The sequence below is a fragment of the Chironomus tepperi genome, unplaced genomic scaffold, assembly GCF_022539635.2.
Source record: "Chironomus tepperi strain 1889 unplaced genomic scaffold, CSIRO-AGI_Ctep_v1 contig_33, whole genome shotgun sequence".
NCBI classification, from domain to species: Eukaryota; Metazoa; Arthropoda; class Insecta; order Diptera; family Chironomidae; genus Chironomus; species Chironomus tepperi.
Genome location: NW_027226155.1, coordinates 1627469 through 1648369, shown reverse-complemented (window position 1 = coordinate 1648369; position 20901 = coordinate 1627469). Strand labels below are relative to the sequence as shown.

The window sequence follows — 20901 nt, the reverse complement described above, 5'->3', positions numbered from 1 at the left end:
GTGTTGTTTTGCAGTTTGATAGACACTTTGGGTTTTTATTGTGAAAAGTTGAATTTTTTCATGAATTTTCTTGAATTCTTGATCATTTTAAACGATTTTCTTTGAATTTCCTCTGTTTTCCTCTATGCTTAGTATTATGCAGCCTTTATTTGTATTATTCAGCGTTTAATTGATTTAAAATCACTAAAATGTCTTAAAATGCTTTTTTCTTACTGTACGGATTAAAATACACCGATCAACCTGAAGTTGACATCAAGTTTCGATGAACTTGACGAAATAAATTTCGAATTCTTAATGATCGTTATATTAGTTATTATTTTTCAAGTATTTTGCAATTCTACTCTTAAATTTTAAGAGGAAATTAAGTCAGATCTTGAGATCTAGTCAGACTCCTCAAAAATATGCGCTCAATCTAGTTACCATAGATTTTCTTACCAATTTATTCTGTTATTGTCGTTAAATATTGAGCATTAAATGCACCAAATCAATACCATTACGTCGTCGCTCTTGTATCTTATTTTTCCTTTACAAGCAGCAGAGCTTGGATTTTTTTGCGAAGAAAACAAAGTACGCGATCATTCAAGTGTGTTTACTTTTGTGTGCATAGTTGAAGTAAAGGAAAAAAAATGAGCTTTTTCGATTGTTTTTATTATTTAGTCTCGTTTTGCGTGCCGATCAGATCATACCGAAAGAGCGAGTCGCAAGTTACGATAAAAAAATATTAAATAATAATTCAAAATTTATTAAAAAAAAAAATTGTAAGTTATAGGAATTAGTTTGATGGATTTGTTGAGTTTATAGTGAATTGTGGAATGTTCAAGTGATGGATTCTTTTGAGGATTCGTTGAATTAGTGTCAAATGAATTCTAAAATGCTGAATTTGAAAAAATATTGTGAAATTTGTTCAAATTGGAAGAATTGTGAACTTTGATAAGAAAATTCAAAATTCTCAAAAACCGTTATTTTTTAAATATTTTCCAACCGTTAGTCAAATCAAATTCAAATTTTGTCTTTTAAATCAAAAAAATTCTAATCAAAGAAAGCATTTCTTTCAAAAAAAAATCAACAAAAACAATCAAATTTTCACACATTCCAAAAGTTTTCATCACTTGACCATTTCATCGACACCGCACATGATGCAAAAAATGTAAAAGAAGAAAGAAAAGTATCTCAAAATCTCGAATCATTTAACTCGCCATATAAATTAAAATTGTGCAATTAAGTTTTTATTTCTTTTGCATAATCCACATACATGTATAGACACACTTTTCTTTACTGTTGACTCTTAAATAAGAGCGTTTGAAAGAAGTGAGAAAAATAAAACCTGCAACAAATTGCGATAATCATAAAATTATAATATTTAGATGAATTAAAGTGGACTTATACGTAATAACATGTGTAGTCAAGTGTCTTAAAAGAAAAGAAACAAATAATTGATGACCGGAAGGATGAAGTGAAAAAAATAACCTAAAAAAATAATTAATTTTGTGTTTTCTTTTACAGAATAATTTTCAGTGTGCTTTAAAAAAAGATTATAATAATTGAAACTTACTGTTAAACTATTCGAGTGATGTTAAATGTAAATTAAGAAAAATTATTGGAACATAAACTGAACTCTTTATTGAGCTTATTGAAAGTAGTATTTTGGATAATCATCGTAAATAATTTGTATTTATAATAAAAGAATCACAGATGAAATGAATTGGAATAAATTCAAATTGAGGATAATGCCGATTGTGCTGCTTACTATTTGCTGTTTATTTGGATTTATCGACAGCATTCAGGTGAGAAGATTTTCTACTTTTCTGCTATTTTGCCAAAAATAAGCCATAACATCGTCATTAAAGTGAATTTGTGGTAACCAGCATTTCTAGGTTGCCAGCATTTATATTCAGCTCTAGACACTGCATAATCACTTAATGCATTTCAATGGATAATTTTTACATTTTGCCACCTTATGCATTATTAATAATAAATCGCTAAATTCACAGAAATTTGTTAAAGTTATGACAAAAAAATCAATTTTTAGCTGTTGGCAGTCAATGATTACTTCTTAGACATTTTCATTCAAGAGGGTAACTAATTTGAAATTTTATAAGTTAAATAATTCAGTCAGACTTGTAATTGGAATTGAGTTAGGGTGCTAATGACGTCAAATTGCATGATGTCAATATGTGTTTTTTGTATAGTTGACTAGTCTCAAGGATATATTTAAGTAAATTGAATTGAAATTAATTTAATGCAGTCTGGTTAGGATGTGATTTGTGTAGCTTTCAATCAAGGTTTCAAGCAAAGCTGCATTGAAGGTATGCAGAGCATTTAAAATTATTTTGATAATAAAAATTGAGTCCACTTGTGTTAACTGCAAGACACCCTGAGTGTCATGTTGCAGGCGACTTCGATTTTGTGTTAATAAATATAAAGGAGCTTTAAAAGCTCAGTAGTGGAGTACTCTTCATTTGTGTCGCTCAGTTCCGAAGGAGTACATTGAATTTGCCGCATTGTGCCACTCAGAGATATTAGCAGCTTACTTACTTATCTAGCTGACAGTACAGACAGATCAACTGTGATTTCATTATGACTCTCTTAAATGGTCCCTGAAGCTGTTTCTGTCGTTGCCAAATTCATTGCCAAGTGCATTATTGTCTCAACGAACAGTCCTTACATGGATTCTAAGGGTATTTGTAATGTTATTTTGGCACCTGAGATTCATAGCATCTTAACAGACAAAAAACATGTTTTCATGATACAGAAATACCAAGTCGGTACCTCAAAGCAGCCTCTTTGTCTATTAGGGAGTTTTGTAGGGATTTAGCTAAATCAGACAATTTTTAAAATTCTGACTAAGTCTGTCACAGCTGATTCTTCAGAAGCCAATAAACTCAGATGGCTGGAAGTTAATAAAAATCAACAAATTTCCAGCCGCAAATCTTCCCATCCTTAATCAAAACTTTCATTTTCCCAAACTTTTGTGACAATTTTAATGACATTAAATTTATATAAATGAGCAGTTAAAAGCATACATTAAAGTCCTTTATTATAATCATACGTGATAAAATTCAAGAGAAATTTATGTGCATGTGACATTGCAGGTGTCAAGTTTAAGAAAACCAGTCAAAAAATATGTCTTGATTACCTCAAAGAGTTACAGCATGTACAAATATAAGAGTGAAATGAAATTTAATGAGACGGACGATAAACAGGTTATTCCTTTCAATCACTTAAATTATACTTTTTTTTAAGGTGTATTTCCCCAAAATAATTCAACTTTCTGTTCAACTTTTACTTTTATGCGAATAAATCTTTTTAAAATAAATATGTTATGATTCGGTTAATTCAAGATATCGAGAAGAATAAGAAGATGCACTTGAGGTTAAAGACATCTTATTCCGGTCCCGAGGAGCGCATGATATGATGAGAGTTGAATGACTTTGACTTTCATTGTCAAATAAATGCAATGTCCCCGAGTAGTTCAATGCGACTGTCCGAAGTTTTCGCCTTAAAATGGGCCAACGTCAGTCGTCACGATGCCGTCCGGGCAACTTCACATCATTCCTTTAAAATGCCGACTTAGCGGCTCCTAAGCTTCTAGGAGGATCAAATTTCCTGAATTTAAGTGTATTGGGTCATCAAATGTGACTTGACGGCGAATTATTCTCTAAAAGCCATTGATGCCCAAACTGTGTACCACGGCACATTTGTGTTTTTTTCGAAAATGACATGAACTCCATGCCGTGTGCGGTTTCAGTCGTGGGATACAACTAAGATGTTCCGTGGCACAAAAAGGTTTGGACAACACTGCTATAAGAGAATGTCCATAAATGACGTAATGCTTAGAAATGAGGGCTACTATGGGTTATATAATGGAGAGGGTTCGTTCTCCCTTAATAGGCTAAGAAACCGCTTTTAGGTACCGTAGTGGTATTTTTATACCATAAAAGCATGTTCTTTGCCTGTTAGAATCCGTAATTTCCGAACGTTCCCTAATAAAACCAAACAAACTTTAAGGACAATAATCAAACGTGCTTTAAAAATTTCAAAGCAAAAAGCACAACATTTTAAATTTCAAGTTCTTCTACTTACCGGCACATGATGTTTTAGTAAAGTAGCAAAAAATGACATTCCACATTTCCATGAATAACACCTTTTCATATTCAAATTACTGTAATTTAAAACTTTTGTACCCTCATACTCTAAATATGTTCGTACTTCAATTAAGTGAATTAAAGTTTGTGAAAAAGAAGAACAAAAAACAGAGACTTTCAAAATGTTTGTTTTAAGAGACTTTCATCACGCATTATAAAATACATCTGACAACATATGGTAGATTAAAAGCAGTTGACAACGATGAAGAATAACGTCGTGAAACTTTCATTCATCCATTTAATGGCTATTATTATAAATTCGCGACCTGCTCTTGATCTTTGGAAACGAGAGTGAATTTTAATGTCGCGGGCATAATATCTGCCCAGATCCACTGATCTTTAACCTTCCGTTACATTCATGTGAGTTTCCATTTATTGACATGCTTGCGTCTAATGAATATGTTTATGAATTGAAAGTTTTATGACTAACTTGTGAAGTTTTGATCTTGTGAGTCGTGATTAGATTGATCTAGTTTATCGGGAATGATTACTTTGAACTTAGTTCCATATATTCTATCCAAATACTATCTTAAAATGCATTAGAATGTTCTAGCTTATGCCATTCATTATTATAACCTGGAAAGTAAACTAACCTCTAATCAGCTCCACCTAAAATTGTGTCTTTTGGGCAATGATTTAATGTTGAAAGTTGTAAGCAACAGTTAACCTTTAGAAGTCATTTAAGAAATTTGTTCAGTTTCTTAACAGTTTTATAATTACTTCTTATTTCTTCTAATCTTGAAACTCGTTATTCGAAAGATCCAGTAAGGTTATATTGAATGTAACAATAAGAAGCTCGAGTAGCACAAATCTGTTAATCGATCAAGAATCCGGCTTTAAGTCAGAGTCACATTGGAGTCACACCGGACTGAAACCAGATTTTTGATAGATTAACCGATTTGTACTATTCAGGAAGGATCTGAAGTATTTTTATCCAAACTTTGTTGTGACCCGGCACAGGTTTATGGTAAGTTACGATCAAAACTGCACCTCTAACAGTTAAAGAGCATACGTTTTTAGGACAGAAAGACCAATACGGTACCCAAAAGCGATCTCTTTAAACTGACTATTAGGTTGGACTGACGGTAGACTTGAAAATTTTGGAGTTTCTAAATTAATTGTGAACATATCTTACTTGAACTCGACATAAGTGAATGACCTATAACTCCAAAACATACATAATTTCTACACTAAAAAATCAATCAATAACTTTGAAAGCTCATTTAATTACCAACAAAATTACCATTTTAAATAACGATTGACTCGTGTCGATAAATACATGCAAAACAATTTTTTGACATCCAGCAGAGCAATTACTTAATATATCATATTGATGAAAGCATATCATATGGCATCACATTGACGTTAATGCTTTTCACTTTTTCTTCAAAAAATTAAAATTAATTATTTTAAACAAATGATCATTGGAACCCTATAAAGACATCACAGTAGATGCAATCTCATTGCCGAATTTCATAATATGTTTAATTAATGAACTGCATAAGATAAATTTCGAAAGTGACGCGTTCATAAATTATAATAAAAAGTATTAGATGAAATATTATTGGCAATATATCCATTAAGAAATAAAATAAATACATACGTGGGTCCAATTCATTTGCGCATGGACCATACATCAGTTATTTCATACTCTTACTTTCAATATTTTTACAGCTCGCATTTATTTCTGCAAATCACTTAATTTGAAGAGCTTAAAATAATCGAAAGTATTTCACTTTACCCATGAATTTACAGAATTCGGAATTACCGATTGTAATTGAAGAGGAAGCACCAAATCAAAAAGCTAATAATGCGTCAAGTTCAATGAAATAATGAAAAAATTCTCAAAATCAGCTGATTCACTCATCGAAGTTTATTGTTTGTTCCGCCTGTAACCGTTAAACTAAATATAAGCGTTCGTAGACGAAAGTAAGCGCGAATGTAAAGTACAGAAGAAGAAAGAAAAGAAGAATAGGAGGAAAGCAACAGACGCGTGCTCAAGAAATTGGCTATAAAAAAGCAACAATAATCAAGATTGTGGTGAATTGAAACTTTTGTTTTTGTTTTTTTTGCTTACTTACTGTCTTACAAAAGCTAATGTTTTATGTGGAAAGGCAATTTCTTTTGTGTGTCACTATTTCTAAATTGTTGTATTATATCTCAAATTGATGTTTGGCGAAAATTAACATTTTTGAGCTGAATGTTTAGAGTTTTCTGGATTTATACTGTATTATTCAAAAGTATGCTCGCTAAGATTGTAAATTTAAGTCATTTTCTCCAAAAAATGACATAACGTACTTTTGAGATTTAAATAATATTTATTGTTCATAGTTGAATACCCTTTTTCATAAAAATATTCAGTCTGATTCTGAATTCTGAAGAGTAAACATCGTTTTTATTAAATAACAATCCGAAAAGTATTCTAAATTACATTTCAACTATTGCAATCACTACAAAAATACAGTTATCATATCCTGATTAAAACATTGGTGACATTCAATTCTTAAGAGGAAAAACTAGAGAAATATATTAAAAATTGAGCTAAAGTTCCACTCGATTTTGATTGTAAGTATTTTACATGGAAGGAAGACACAATCTGTGAAGTTTAATGACATCCAAGGATAATCTTAAACTGGATTATTAATCCTGTCTGGACTTTAGTATTTTTTTAATCACAACTCAAAAATGACTTCAAGTGTGGACAAAAATGTGGTATAACTACACATTAGCTTGCATCTAAATACGTATAAAGTATTTTTGTCCACATAAGCTTCTTAAAACTGCGCTTGCCCATCCACAAAATCTAGAAAATTACAAACTCTATAATATTAGGTAGTTGCTGTCGTGTAGAAAAACATGTTAGCACGATCATTTAAAACAAGACAATTCATCGCGCTGTAAAAATGAAAGAGAGTCAAAATGTAACGTAAAAAATAAGTATGTTGAGTAACATGACGTCTTAATAGACATTTTTCGCTAGCACAACAACTAAATTCAGACACAAAATTATTGTTGTTTAAAAAATGTAGTTCATTTCTTATGGAAGATATTATTCAAGCTGTAAAATTGATTTTAGTTGGAGCCTAATTGTACATAAGCTTGTATTTTAATTATTCAACCTGAAGTTAAGTTTAAATCACTTGCAATGACTGTTATGACTGTGCAAAAAATCAGAAATTTCATTCTCAAGGCAGTCAAGAAATGTTTCCAGTTCTATATCTATTGCTGGATATGCCTCATTAGACATGAAAAGAATGTAAAGTTATTAAAAAATTATTAGAGCACTAAAAATCGCGTCTCGTTCTTAATCTTTTTATGATTGAACACTTAGACTCAAAATGATACTTGAAAATTACTATGTCACGAAGATTATAGTAAGCGTTGACAAAAAAAAAAGAAGCAGGAAAAGTCAATTGAGAAAACATTAGGAAGTCTTTTTTTCTCATAACTATCATCTGATTCACTAGCGTATGTTATGGCTCATTTTTACGCTTCGTTATTCATTACATTTGTCATGCGTGCAATAAGTAAAAACTGATGATGACGACATGATGTAATATTCAGTGAGATAACAAAATAAATTAGTTATGTATGTGGAACTCTAATTGAAAATTTTCCATTTCTTCCATTTAGGCACAGCATGTTCTTGTGCATACAGCCCAACAGCAGCCATTTGTGCAACCCGAAATTGAGTATGGTGCATGGAATCCCGTTGTTGATCTTGCAGATTATTCACCCGATACTAAAGTTAATAAAGTTAGATCGATTCCATCATCGCCTCACGATAGACAATTTGTACCTAAAAGTCAAAATAAAAATAGACAAAGTAATTATCGTGGCGATGCTGTGAAAAATCAGAATCGAAGAAATTTCGAGGCTAAAGCACCACAAGATCAAAATATTGAGAAAAAGCCTGATGTGTCTACATTGCGTCCGGTATACAAGCGACGAACATATTCGACATCTACGACTGTTTCAACACCACCAGCTACAATAAAATTTGAAAGCGGTGCAGGTAGTCGATTTAAAAATTTTCGTAAAAATGCTTCCGATGTTGTAACAGCAAAACCAAGACGTCCATTTACACCACGAACAACATCCGAAAATGTTCTCGTAACAGCATCTGAACAGTCATTATCAACAAAACCATCTCCGGTTAAGAAAGTTCCACCATCACGTGGAAACTTCCGTCCAAAATCAAGCAGCAAGGAAGTAAACAGCGCTAAAGACGATGGAGACAATTATCCAGAACATTTCAAGCTACTGCTTAAAAGCAAAGAAGTATTTACTGAAGGAAATGAAAAGAATGTCATTAAGAAGCCAGTCAAGCCATTCCGTCCAACATCAACATCAGAAAAACCCACAACACCTGTATCAAGCGCCAGTAAACCAAAAAGTAATGTTCTATTTCCAACAAGACAAAACAGGTTCCTTCCAAAAGCACCATCAATAACCGCAACAACAACAGAAGAACCTTCAACGTCATCACAAAGTGTAACAGTTGCACCAAAACGACCTTTAAGGACACGAACACGTCCAACAGAGCGAACAAGAGCAAATATTGGAAGCACATTACAGGAACCTCCTACCATAAAGAAATCCACGCCAATTTATGCAACACGATCACCAGCAGCGCGTGAGTCTGAAGCTTATGAAGATAGGATTATAACTCAAGCTGATGGACTAAAGCAAATTGATCCGCCGATAAGTGAATATATTCCGCGAACTAACGCAGTAAGTACTCAATCATGTTTGTCGACCTTAAATATTGCTTTGTGAATTTGTGAAGGTCATTGAAGATTGGCTGGATGTGTGAATGGCAAGCTTTATGCATTATTCTTAGCTGTTCTTGATAGAATTTGATCTTTTGTGTTTAGTTGGCTAGACATAAGCAATAATCAAGCTTCAATGCTTCTCTAAATCAAGTCCTTACTAATATCCATCATCTTGTTACTAACAGATTGGTTCTTCGTCATCAGCTTTAAAGTTCTCGTCTCGATTCCGTAATTCTGATAATTTCTCAAAGAATGGTCGAGAACCAAGCTACCAAGCAACAGTTCCAACAATAACATCAACATCACAGGTGAGTTGAGACTCAAAATTGCCAATTGTTTTTGCTAATCATTAATTCATCTCGCATTCCATTTGAGTTTTTTCGCTGTCTTGAGTTTGCTTTTTGTGCTTCATACTCTAATTTTTGATTTTTTTTATTTCATGTCACAATTAAGACCCATAAAAAGACATAGATAGATATAGCTCATTAGTTTTAATTTATATATTATCCATTTTACATTAAAGGCATTTAATGCTGATGGATGGGTTGGATATTCGATAACACAAAATCATTTTGGTAGTGGAGTTGATGCAAATAATAATAATTATAACTTGCAAGCTCCTCCATGGCATTCATCTGCAATACAACCTCAATGGACTTTCAGTGGATATAACGGCGATAGTTATTCAATCTCATATTGATCAATCTCTTTTTTTTTTAATTTTAATATTCAATTATTAAGCACACACATATGCACGGATACGCAACAAATTTGTGAACTATTTCAAATTTAATTAATACCTAATTAATTAGTTGTTGACTCAACGATTTGCTCAATTTACAAATTTATTATGTTTTTAATTTTAATTTTACACTTTACACTTTTTTTAAAAATTAGACCTTAATGTTACCTGTCAACCAAATTACAATAGCCAAAAAAAGATGTGAATTATATTAGAGTTTTTGTTTTACAATATATCGATGACGTTTGAGATGAAAAATTTGGTTGTTTCATTTTTTATACTAATTTTGCAATTCCTTGAGAGGACTTTTGTCAGATTTTCAGAGAATATGAGGAATTGATGTAGATTTATACGGAACTAAGTGGCATTTAAAAGCACGAAGTCGATTCGAGTTGACTTAAGAAGGCTTCTATTCTATCGACTTCGAGCTCTGTAAATTACCTTACTTACTGTAGTCAGAAAGCAAAAAAGTAAAAAAATTTGCCAATTTACTATTGTAAAGACGAATACAAAGTTACTAATACGTCTGGTTGTTCATAGAAGCTAAACTTAGAAGCTAATCACATAAACCTTAGCGGTCAAGCCACCCTTGCTTGGCCAACGCACTGTCACTACGTCAACCACATGTCGTGGATATGACCTGCATTGTATAGCATGTTTTTGGTTCAATTGCCAACTCCACATCATGCATTTCAGAAACATTAAGGATTAAGATTCAATTTTAAAGAAGAAATTACTTAGGTCTAGTTTGATGTGCATACATATTTGCTATCAACGTGAAATTAGAATTGATTGAATCTTAAGTCTTGTAAAGCTCGGTATATAACCTTCTAGGAAACTTTCCCTAGGCCTTGACATAATTTTTGCTTATTTTAGATCAAATTCATTGTCAATGCTCATCTAATCCACTTTTAAGGTCAAGTTTGCATGCATTAGAGTCACATGATGTGACATTAAATTTGCATGCTAATGCCTTTCCGTGTCAATAATTTTGTAGATTTTAAAAACTATTGCAAGGTCTTTAACAGTAAATACTTAACAAGCTACTTAAAATGAAAATATCTATCGGAAATATGAATTGAATTGACTTTAAATCGTCAAAACGACTAGCGTAAATTACACAAATTGAACATAATCTATGAAATCTTCCAAAAATCTTAAAGAAATCTGATAAAAAGAATCTCAAGGGTCATTGCTGCTCCTTGTTCAGTTAATTAATTTAAGTACACACGGTGATTAGCTATCCACACACGATTAAACATGCCACGCATGATTGAGATTACAGCATTTTTTACACTGACTTGAAGCAAAACACAAGATTGTAAATAGGAATGCCTACAATTACAGACACTTCAACTTTATCTCTTACCATTAACTATTTTCACATAAAAATCCATCTTATTAACTGTTGAAAATTAATTTTTCACCCTGAAGTCTAATCTAATTTAATTTATAACTTTTATTCCTCACCATTCATTTCTCTTTTATTTCCATTTCCTCTAATTGAGTGCAACTCCACTACCAAATTATCGATTGCATTACTTAATAAAAGTATTTTTTAATTGAATTAAAATATTTGCTGGTTACATGCGTTTAAAATGCTTTTAACATCTTTACATGCTCTGTAAAATGTCTTTAATTGAGTGTTGCTTAATGTTTTATTACATTTATGGATTTGTATGAATTGGGAACTGCATTTGAGCTTATCTAGCGGTGAAATCTCAAGATTCTGGGAACAGATTAACGTCAGGTTAATTCAAAAGCTAGTTTTAGAGTTAACCTGACATCAGGTCGATACAGTGCTGCTCCAAACTAATTTTTTGGCACTTTCTACGTCGCATAGGCATGTCCATGGGACAGTTAAGTAGAGAGACAAATTTGAATCATCAAGGACCCCAGATTTGAATCCATGTTAGCGCAACTTTCACTTTACCTGCCAAAATCATCCAATCCTCATTGTTCTGACTAAACAAAATTCAACATCTATAGCAATATTCCCTGACACATGAACAAATATTGTCAGCATAACTACCCAGTCTAAATAATAATTATGTATAAAAATCGTAACTGTCTTTATATTCACATAAAATTATGCCTTTATGTAGCTTATAAAAAGGCAGCTATGTTCAATGCATCAAATTCAATAGTGTGATTCATGTCATTTTCTTTTCAATTTGCTAATATATTATGAGGCAAGATTAGCAGGCATAATCGTTTTCTTTTCTTTTACTCTATATTGTCCATAATTGTCATTGTTGTCAGCTTGTTTCAGAGGCAGGTACGATAATCTAGAGTGATTTTTATTGAATATAAATAAATGATTTGAAATTTCACTTTTCGGGATAGTCGAATCAAGAGCGGTCAAGAGAGGTCCAATTATGTAACACATTGTAATGTCGTGAGCATTGTACGAATCCTTGTCATATCGACAGTACTCTATATACCCTAACAGACAATGCGGATGCTTGTCTAAATGAGTGTACTCAATCAATATGGTTAAGTATGCTCAATTTTATGAGCATTTTGAGGTTAATGATTGATAAATCGGTCTCTGGTGGGAATCGAACCCACGTACTCATAACAGAATGATGCAGATATCCGGACTGTTGTTTAACCAATCGGTCATAAAGACCTTACTCCCAAACTGGCAGATTCGCCTATATACGGCTCGATACCCAAGATCCCTCTCCGCTCAGACACCACACAGCTTATTTTATGTTAAGCAACAAGTGAATGAACCGTTATCAAAATAAGCCAAGAATAGAAAAGTTACAAAACAATCCACAAAACAGAAAAACGAAGCCAAACATCCAAAAAAAGCAATTCCCCAGCTCATTGAAAAGTTTTCAACTTCAATTAAAGCATTTCATGCGCAAGACATTGAAAGATTGATTACATATTATTTGGCATATTGCGGAGCATGCAAAGCAACAACAAAAAAATTTTGTCTTCCTTATACTGAACATGCAATTAATACATTCAAAAGTAGTTTTCATGAGCTTATTGCACCTCATAATACACAAGTAATTGCACACACAATAGCATATGTATATAAGTAGACTAGTTTAAGGCTTACAAAACACACAAACAACATGTCATTATTATGCATGATATATCCTGTATGAATGATGATTTTTTTATGATCTTCCTTTTTTTGTGCTGTCATTTTTTAATAAACCCAACCAACAAATTGTTTTCAGCTTGATCTTAACGATATTGATCTTGATCGGTGGAGAGAAATTTTGCCATTAGCTGCCGAATTAATACAAAATGATGCTGAAATCATGACACAGTCGCCGTCACAAACGGTTTCTATTTATGAAGCATTGGCTGAAATTCTTTCGAAACCAACAGAAAGTTTAAGTTTAATGAATAATAAAAGCACTGAAAGCACGCTTATTTCTGAGGCACCGTTTTTTAGCACCACTCCAACAACATCGACAACCACAACAACAACAACAACATCGACCACTACAACAACAACAACAACAACGCAACAACCAACAACATCTACAGCGGCTTATGAATCGTCAAAGGTAGAGAAAAAGTCATCAAAGCATAATCAAGTTGATGATGATAAAATAATTAGTGAATTAGTTACAACAATTAGTGTAAATAATACAGAAGATACAGCAACTAATGTCCAAACCACATCCTCAATCCCCTCCTTATCTCATAATACAAGCATTAACATTAATAATACGACAGCAAATCCGACTTCTGTTGACAACACATTTTCAGACACAAATATTAGTTTCACGTTTATGGAACTTCCAATCAATGACACAAAACAAGTAACAGACACTAATGATATTTTTGATTTTTCAACATCGCATGAGTTTTTGACTAATAATTTAACTAAATTTAATGAGACAAATGGAAAAGTCAATGAAACTAATATTAATGACCAAATTGCAATTCAGTCTACGAGCATACCAAGATATAGATTTTTGTTTGTTAATTCTACTCAACCTCCTTTGGTGACGACTACGACGACAACTGTTAAACCTAAGGTTGTAAACTTCTTACCGATACTTGACTTGATGACGAGAAAAATTAAAAGAAATGAGACTGAGGATCATATTACTTCTGTATTTCCTGTTTATAGGCCAGTTTTTACCAGGACTGAAAGCTCTACTGAGCCTATGAAACCTTCTACTAAGAATCCTGCTATAGCTAGTCAAAGTACAGAAGCTCCTGTAACTTCGAGCTCTTTTGAAAATACAGGAGCATCTAGTCAGAGTACAGCAACTTCTGTGACTTCAAATTCTCTTGAAAATACACAAAAATCTAATAAAAGTGCTGGATCTACTGGAACTAACATAAAAGTCGATTCTTTATCAAAGAAATCAGAAGCTTTAAGTTCGACTGAAAGTTCGACAAAAGTCAGTAAAAGTACTGGACCTTCAACCAAATATGTTGATTCTACAATATATCGAGTAACTTTAAGTTCTACTGAGAGTTCAAAAAGCAGTGGAAGTGACACTACGCTTGAGACAACAAAAATCCCAAAAACATCCAGTTCCACAGAAAAAATAACCTTAAAATCTGTTGAGACAACAAAAGCTTCCAAAACATTTAGTTCTACAGAAAATATAACAAAATTCAGTCAAAGTACTGCATCTTCCACAGAATCTGTGTCTTTAGAATCCTCAAAAGATCCAGTAACAAGTTCAAGTTCTACTGAATCTTCCACAAAATTAAAAACAAAAGATCCAGTAACATCAGGTTCTACTGAATCTTCCACAATATCCACATCTTCAGAATTAACAAAAGATCCAGTAACATCAAGTTCTACTAAATCTTCCACAAAATCAACCAATATTCCCAAATCTTCAACAGAACTTCCAAGATTTCCTACAACATCAACCGAAAGTCTAAGAAAATCTATCTCTAGATATAAAAGTTCATTGCGAACAACAAGTCCTCCTACTTATTATGAAAAACTAGCCAAAATTAGTCTAAAATCTAATGAATTACCTCAAGCAACTGACTCTATTTTTGAAGAAACAACTACAGATTTTATAATTTCAATTACTGAACCTAAAAGTACCTCAATTTCTAGTTCCAGCAAGTCAAGTTTCGATAATAAAGATCCAACAAAATCTCAGGAAAATATAGTAAAACTTAAAATTAATCCAGAAATATCTCCAAAACCTTTCTCAAAGCCTAAAGCGACATCGACAGAACAGACTGTAAAAATGACAACGACGACACCAAAAATGACTTTGAGTAGAATGAAAAACTTTACTATGACGAAAGCTTATCCTATTAATCCAATTCCAACCATACCTAGTCATGTTATCCCATCCAAAATACAAAATCCTTTAAATATTTCATTAAGTGAAATAATTCAATTTAATAAGTATCTATCGACTTCTAATGATAATCCACATGAACGTGAGATGTACGCGATTCTATCAAATAATACAGTCGTACGTAAAACAGTAAATGAGCCGAAAATCGTTGCTAATCAGCATATAATTTACGGTATTTTACCCAATGGTACAATAGTACGAAAGTATAGGAATGGAACAATGATTCGTGATGATACTTCAATTGAACTTACTAATATTGATCCTAAGAGCCTAATAAATTCAAGCAACGATACTTATAAGCCGCAGAATAACATGAGATCTACTACCACATTGAACTTACCAAAAACCACTACTGAAATGACTACTAGAACTAAAATGGTATTTTATCTATCAAAATATATTATATTTCTATCTATCATCCTGTCTCCTATCCTCCTCTAATCACTTCCTTTCAGCATACTAGAATAGAATAGAAAACATAGATAGAAGCACTTCTTTGGTTCATTGTGGTATTTTAATTCCATTTGTCTCAATTTTTCGGCTTAATTCGCTTAATTATTAAAATAGACATAAATAACATGCACGTATGCTTACTAATTTGCATGACGAAATTTCCATTAGCTGTCAAGGAAGTTCATGACTAGAATTATTTAAATTAATTCATGAAAATTTATTAACGAACATTTTGAATTTGAATTGACTGATTTCAAAAAGTGACATAGTTGATTTCCCCTTCAAATTTAAAAATCAGTAAAATAAATAAATTAATTAGTCATGAATATCCTTCAAATAGAAAGCTTCAGTAGACAACTAAAACCACAAACAATAAACTTACTAAATCCATAAATCAAGTAACAATTCATTTGATGATAATGTAAGATATATTTCAAATTATTTCAATAGGAAAACACAAGTTTAATCCTTGACTTATTACAAAAATATCAAAATGAGACTGATACACAGGTAAAAAGTCAAAATATCTTTAGTCTGGCAAAGAAAACTCATCATCATGAATTGGACCACAATGCTAATAGTGAGCATGAAGTAAGTAATTTGGTTTAATGAGCTAATTTTCAAAATTGAATCATTAAAATTTAATTTTTGCAAATTAAGGAAAATAAGATAAGTTACATACTGCCTGAAACGGTATTTACGACAGTCACTCCATTACAATTTGAAGAAAAACTAACAACTCAATCGACTATACCTGCCGGCAAAGTCAGCATTCATCCAAATGGAATCGATTCATCAACACATCCAACGACTACTGTTGAATTGCCAAAAACCACAAAAGATTCATTTGAAAATGAAATATTTTTTGACGAAAATGAAGAAAGTGGCTTCAGGACATCAAGTTCGGTGGAACCTTCACCAAAAACGACAGCTCAAGTGACTCGAACGACTTCGTCTACATCGAGTAGCACGACTACCATTCCAAAGACTTCTCCATCATCAACAACTACATTTTTTGAAGAAACCTTTCCAATTACATTCCCAACAACAACAACTAGGAATTTTGTTGATAGAAATGTAAAAGCTCTACAGGAACTGCTTGGAAATGTGCGAAAATCAACAAAGCAAATTGATCAAACCACAGAAGATATTCCAACCATTCCAACAACAACTGCAAATTTTGTAGATAAGAATAGGGAAATTTTAGAACAATTGCTTGGAAATACACGAAAAACAGCTCAAATGCCAACAACGGATATACCAACTACAACAACTAGAAGCTTTGTTGATGAGAATGTGAAAATTCTTCAGCAGCTGCTTGGTAATACACGAAAAACAGTATCAACAACGGAAATACCAACTACAACAACTAAAAACTTTGTTGACGAAAATAAGAAAATTCTTCAGCAACTGCTTGCAAATACACGGAAAACAGCACCAACAACAACGAGTATCCCAACCACGACAACTAAAAACTTTGTCGACGAAAATAAGAGAATCCTTCAACAATTACTTGCTAATACAAGGAAAACAGTATCAACAACGGAAGTACCAACCACAACAACTAAAAACTTTGTTGACGAAAACGTAAACATTCTTCAGCAACTGCTTGGAAATACACGAAAAACTCCTCAAAGAATCATTCCAACAACAACTCCCGAAAATGTTGTGGATGTAAATATAAACTTATTGCAGCAATTGCTTGGAAACACAAGAAGAACTACCCAACAAACTTACTCAACCACGGAAATTCCAACAACATTTTTCGTATCAACAACGGAAATACCAAAAACTTTCGTTTCGACCACTACAACTACGGAACTTCCAATAACAACAAGAATTCGTACAACTCAGTCATCCACAACCACAACAAGAAGAAAAGTTCCCACGCAACTTTCAACTGAATCAACACGAAATACAGAAGCAAGTACAACGTCAATCAAGCAGACAGTACAAACAACCGATCAGTCATCGACTCAATCAGTTAGTGATGCAATAACAACAAGCACTAGTATCGTTCCAAAAACAACTACTAGATTTGCGCCACTTCAGATTCCAAATGACCCCCCAACGACAAAGTTTATTTCAACGACCACTGAGCAACCAACTAGGAAAGCGCCATTTAATGATCAGGAAGATCTTGAGTTTTTGGTATGTATGCTTAATTATGCTTTAAAGTATGAATCTAATATTTGATTTTTAATTAACAGCGTCAATTGTCCAAATTTATTAATGGGGGAATAACAACAGCTACAGTTAGAAGAACTACAACTCGACGTCCAACAACTCAATCTACAACCACAACAACCCCAACGACTACAACTACAACAACTCCAACCACTACAACTACTACAACCACGACAACTCCGTCTACTACAACAACAACAACGCAATCTACAACAACCAGACCTCTAACAACAATTCCAAAACTTACTTCCTTAAGATTACCAACAACGCATTCTGATGCTGAAGATATTGCATTCTTGATGAACCTGGTTTGTACTTTCTTAATACTTTTACTTTAATAGGAACTCGATATTGCTACAATTTACAATACTAACTCTCTCAAGACACAAAATAATGCCATTCAAGCTATACTTTCCGCACCAATTACTTTTTAACCATCATCTCAATTATAATTTTTTGATAAATTTTTAAATATTTTCATTCCATATAGCGCGACTATGCAGGTATCATCAATTTAACAACTGAACGGTCCGCATTAGCACAGAAAATTTTAGAGCTTGCACTTAATCGAACAAGTAAAAGTGTTGTTGATTCAAAGCAATCGCCGAATAATCAGTTAGAAAGTATGAAGCCAGCTCCGTTCACGACAACACAATCGCCTGAACTTATAATGAGTAAAATTGCTAATACACAGAAAGATATAAACCTGATGAGTGCTATTATTGAAGGAAATGATAATCGAAAGGTCCAATCGAAGCTTAGTCCTGAAGAAATTGAGAAGACCAAGAAGATGCTTCAGAAAGATGTAAATCAATACAATAAGGATATACAGCTATTGTCATTGTTAGTTGGAAGGCCATTGACTGATCGAGATATTGCCAAACTTGCTGCTACCAATTTAGGAAAGCCGATTGTTAAAGTTCCAGCATTTACTCCACTTCCGCCTTCTACGACCACGACACTTGGAACTACCAGCACTACTCAATCAACATCATCTACAAACTCAATTCCTGCATTTAAACAATTGTCTGATACAGAAGCGCAATTTTTGCAAGCTTTACAGCAAATACAGACAACTAGATCAATTCCTACCACAACTACGACGACGACTACAACAAGCACGTCTCCTCGTCCACTAACTTCAATTCCAAGAAATATTCAATCACGTCCTAGATCACAAGAAGCTTTAATTGCTGATTTATTGAAACAGCAAGGCATTGGACCTGCTAATATTAATCAAATTCCAATAGATGTAAGATTAACTTCCTGACTATAAAGCTTGTTACTTAACATTTCTATTTTACAGAAACTAATTGAACAGTTATCAAATGATAATAGACTGAATCGTGACATACTTTTAACACCAGTACCTACAACAACTATCAGACCATTCTCTCCAATGCCACCGCTTAACAGACAGCCTCGACCTATTTTAGATGGTAAATGCTCAACTTTAGTTCTTATTACTTTCATAATTTACGTTCTTTTGTTACTTAGGCTTATCATGGCTTTGGAATGCATGGCAAGAAACTGCGCCTGGATATAAAGCACCTCCTGTAAGACAACAAAGTTTCACACCATTCTCAAGTTTTGCTCAGCCTCCACGGCAGCAACAGCCACAACAAACATTCGCAAATAACGATGACTTGAGTTTTGATGACCAACAAGATTCATCATCTGATGCCGGATTTGCAGGCACTTCAGTAAGTGTATTATAATCTCCATGACAATCTTAGTACTCATACTTAATGACTCATTTTACAGCCTCTCGGAGCGAATGGATTTTTAGGCGCAGCAATAGGGGTGACTCGAGCTGTTAGTCGATTCTTAGGTGTAGCATTGACTGGTGCCGGTCAAGTTTTACAAGGAGCCTTTTCAGGCGGCTCGTCGGCATCAAATCCAAACTTTGGACTTTTTGGAGGTTCACGACTTTAGACACAAAAAAATAATGCTCAACTAGTTATATAGACTAAAAAAATTGTTAATCATATTGATGAATGTCCCGAAAAATTTTTTGTTGCTGAGTGTGTGATGATTCCGTGTGCATGAGTAAATAGTCAGCTTATTAATTTATTTATTATCACATTTTCATTTTGCTATGAAAGAATGAATGATTATCTAGTCTTAAATATATAGTAAGTACCAGATTATAAGATTGATGTGTGGCAATCTCCTCAGTGCCATTTTAAGAGGTGATTGCTGTAAAAATTGTTGAATAAAAAAATGAATTTTATATACTTCCTGGTTTTTTGTTCTTATGTTTTGCAGGTTATATTTTGGGTTGAGTGATTTTTAGGGTTATCAATTACAATATTAAAATGTACTGAATCTCGGAATTGCAAACAATCAAATTCCGGAATTAAAAACCCTAGAGTGCTGTGTAGGATTATCAATCGCGAGATTGACCTGTATCGAATATCGGAATTGATCCACGGATTATAAACAATCCAATGTCGGGGTTAATAACCCTTGAGCGCTGTATAGGGTTATCAATCGCGAGATTGAACTGGATTGTTATGTATTCATCCTTTGTCTAGCAGGCAAAAAGTGTGTTCTCAAGAACAGAATAACCTGAGAGTAATGCTCATAAGCATGGTCATTTAGTATATTTAAGGTTAGGAAGCTCTGAAAATGCTTTTTGCCTGACAAGGATTTCTCTTAAATCAAGCGAAAATGTTTCTAGAACCTTTAAGCACAACGACCTTATCCTTAAAAATAATTCTTAAATCTGTTTTATGTATATATAAGCTCAAGTGTACTTACTTCGCTGGCCGTACAGATCGAGTGTGATTCATGGCATCCCTCAGTCGGCAACTAAAGCTGCCTCGATCGTCGGCTATTGCTTGCAAATTACCAATTCTAAGTGTGGTACTATCTCTATCGATAGCTTCTTTCCATGATCTTGAGCATACAGCGCATAATCTGTTTTCAGTGATTGATGTGCAGTAGCCAATTGAAGACTCTTGGATCTTAGGTTCAGTATTAATGCAAACTCTCGTTCCAATTATTCAGTAAGTTACAATATATTCAGGTTTGATTCACTTGATTGTAATCTCTTACCTTGTATCTAATCCGGGGTTTGAATACCCTAAAGCCGGCAAGTTCTAAGCAGGAAACAATAAGAAACAACTTTTTCGGTTCCAATTTTTTCTAAAAATTTTTTTTCCATTTTATTCATCATTCTTGTTGGGTTTCTTTAAATTGTCGAATATATTTTTCCATAATAATATGTTTGATTATTAAGTATGTAATGAATTGATGCAATTTGTTGTTGTTGATTT

The 20901-nt window shown here is 33.1% G+C and overlaps 1 protein-coding gene across 1 annotated transcript; it reads left to right on the top strand.

Annotated features, from left to right (window-relative positions):
• The first annotated feature begins 667 nt into the window (after positions 1 to 667).
• Positions 668 to 19857, top strand: LOC139093965 (mucin-2-like). The gene is made up of 12 exons (XM_070644830.1): positions 668 to 758; positions 1504 to 1784; positions 7779 to 8879; positions 9106 to 9228; positions 12863 to 15358; positions 15884 to 16024; positions 16094 to 17584; positions 17644 to 17928; positions 18111 to 18872; positions 18927 to 19059; positions 19118 to 19323; positions 19385 to 19857. Exons 2-12 carry the CDS (start codon positions 1698 to 1700, stop codon positions 19553 to 19555), a joined length of 6996 nt encoding a protein of 2331 aa, XP_070500931.1. The 5' UTR covers positions 668 to 758; positions 1504 to 1697; the 3' UTR covers positions 19556 to 19857.
• Positions 19858 to 20901: the final 1044 nt, after the last annotated feature.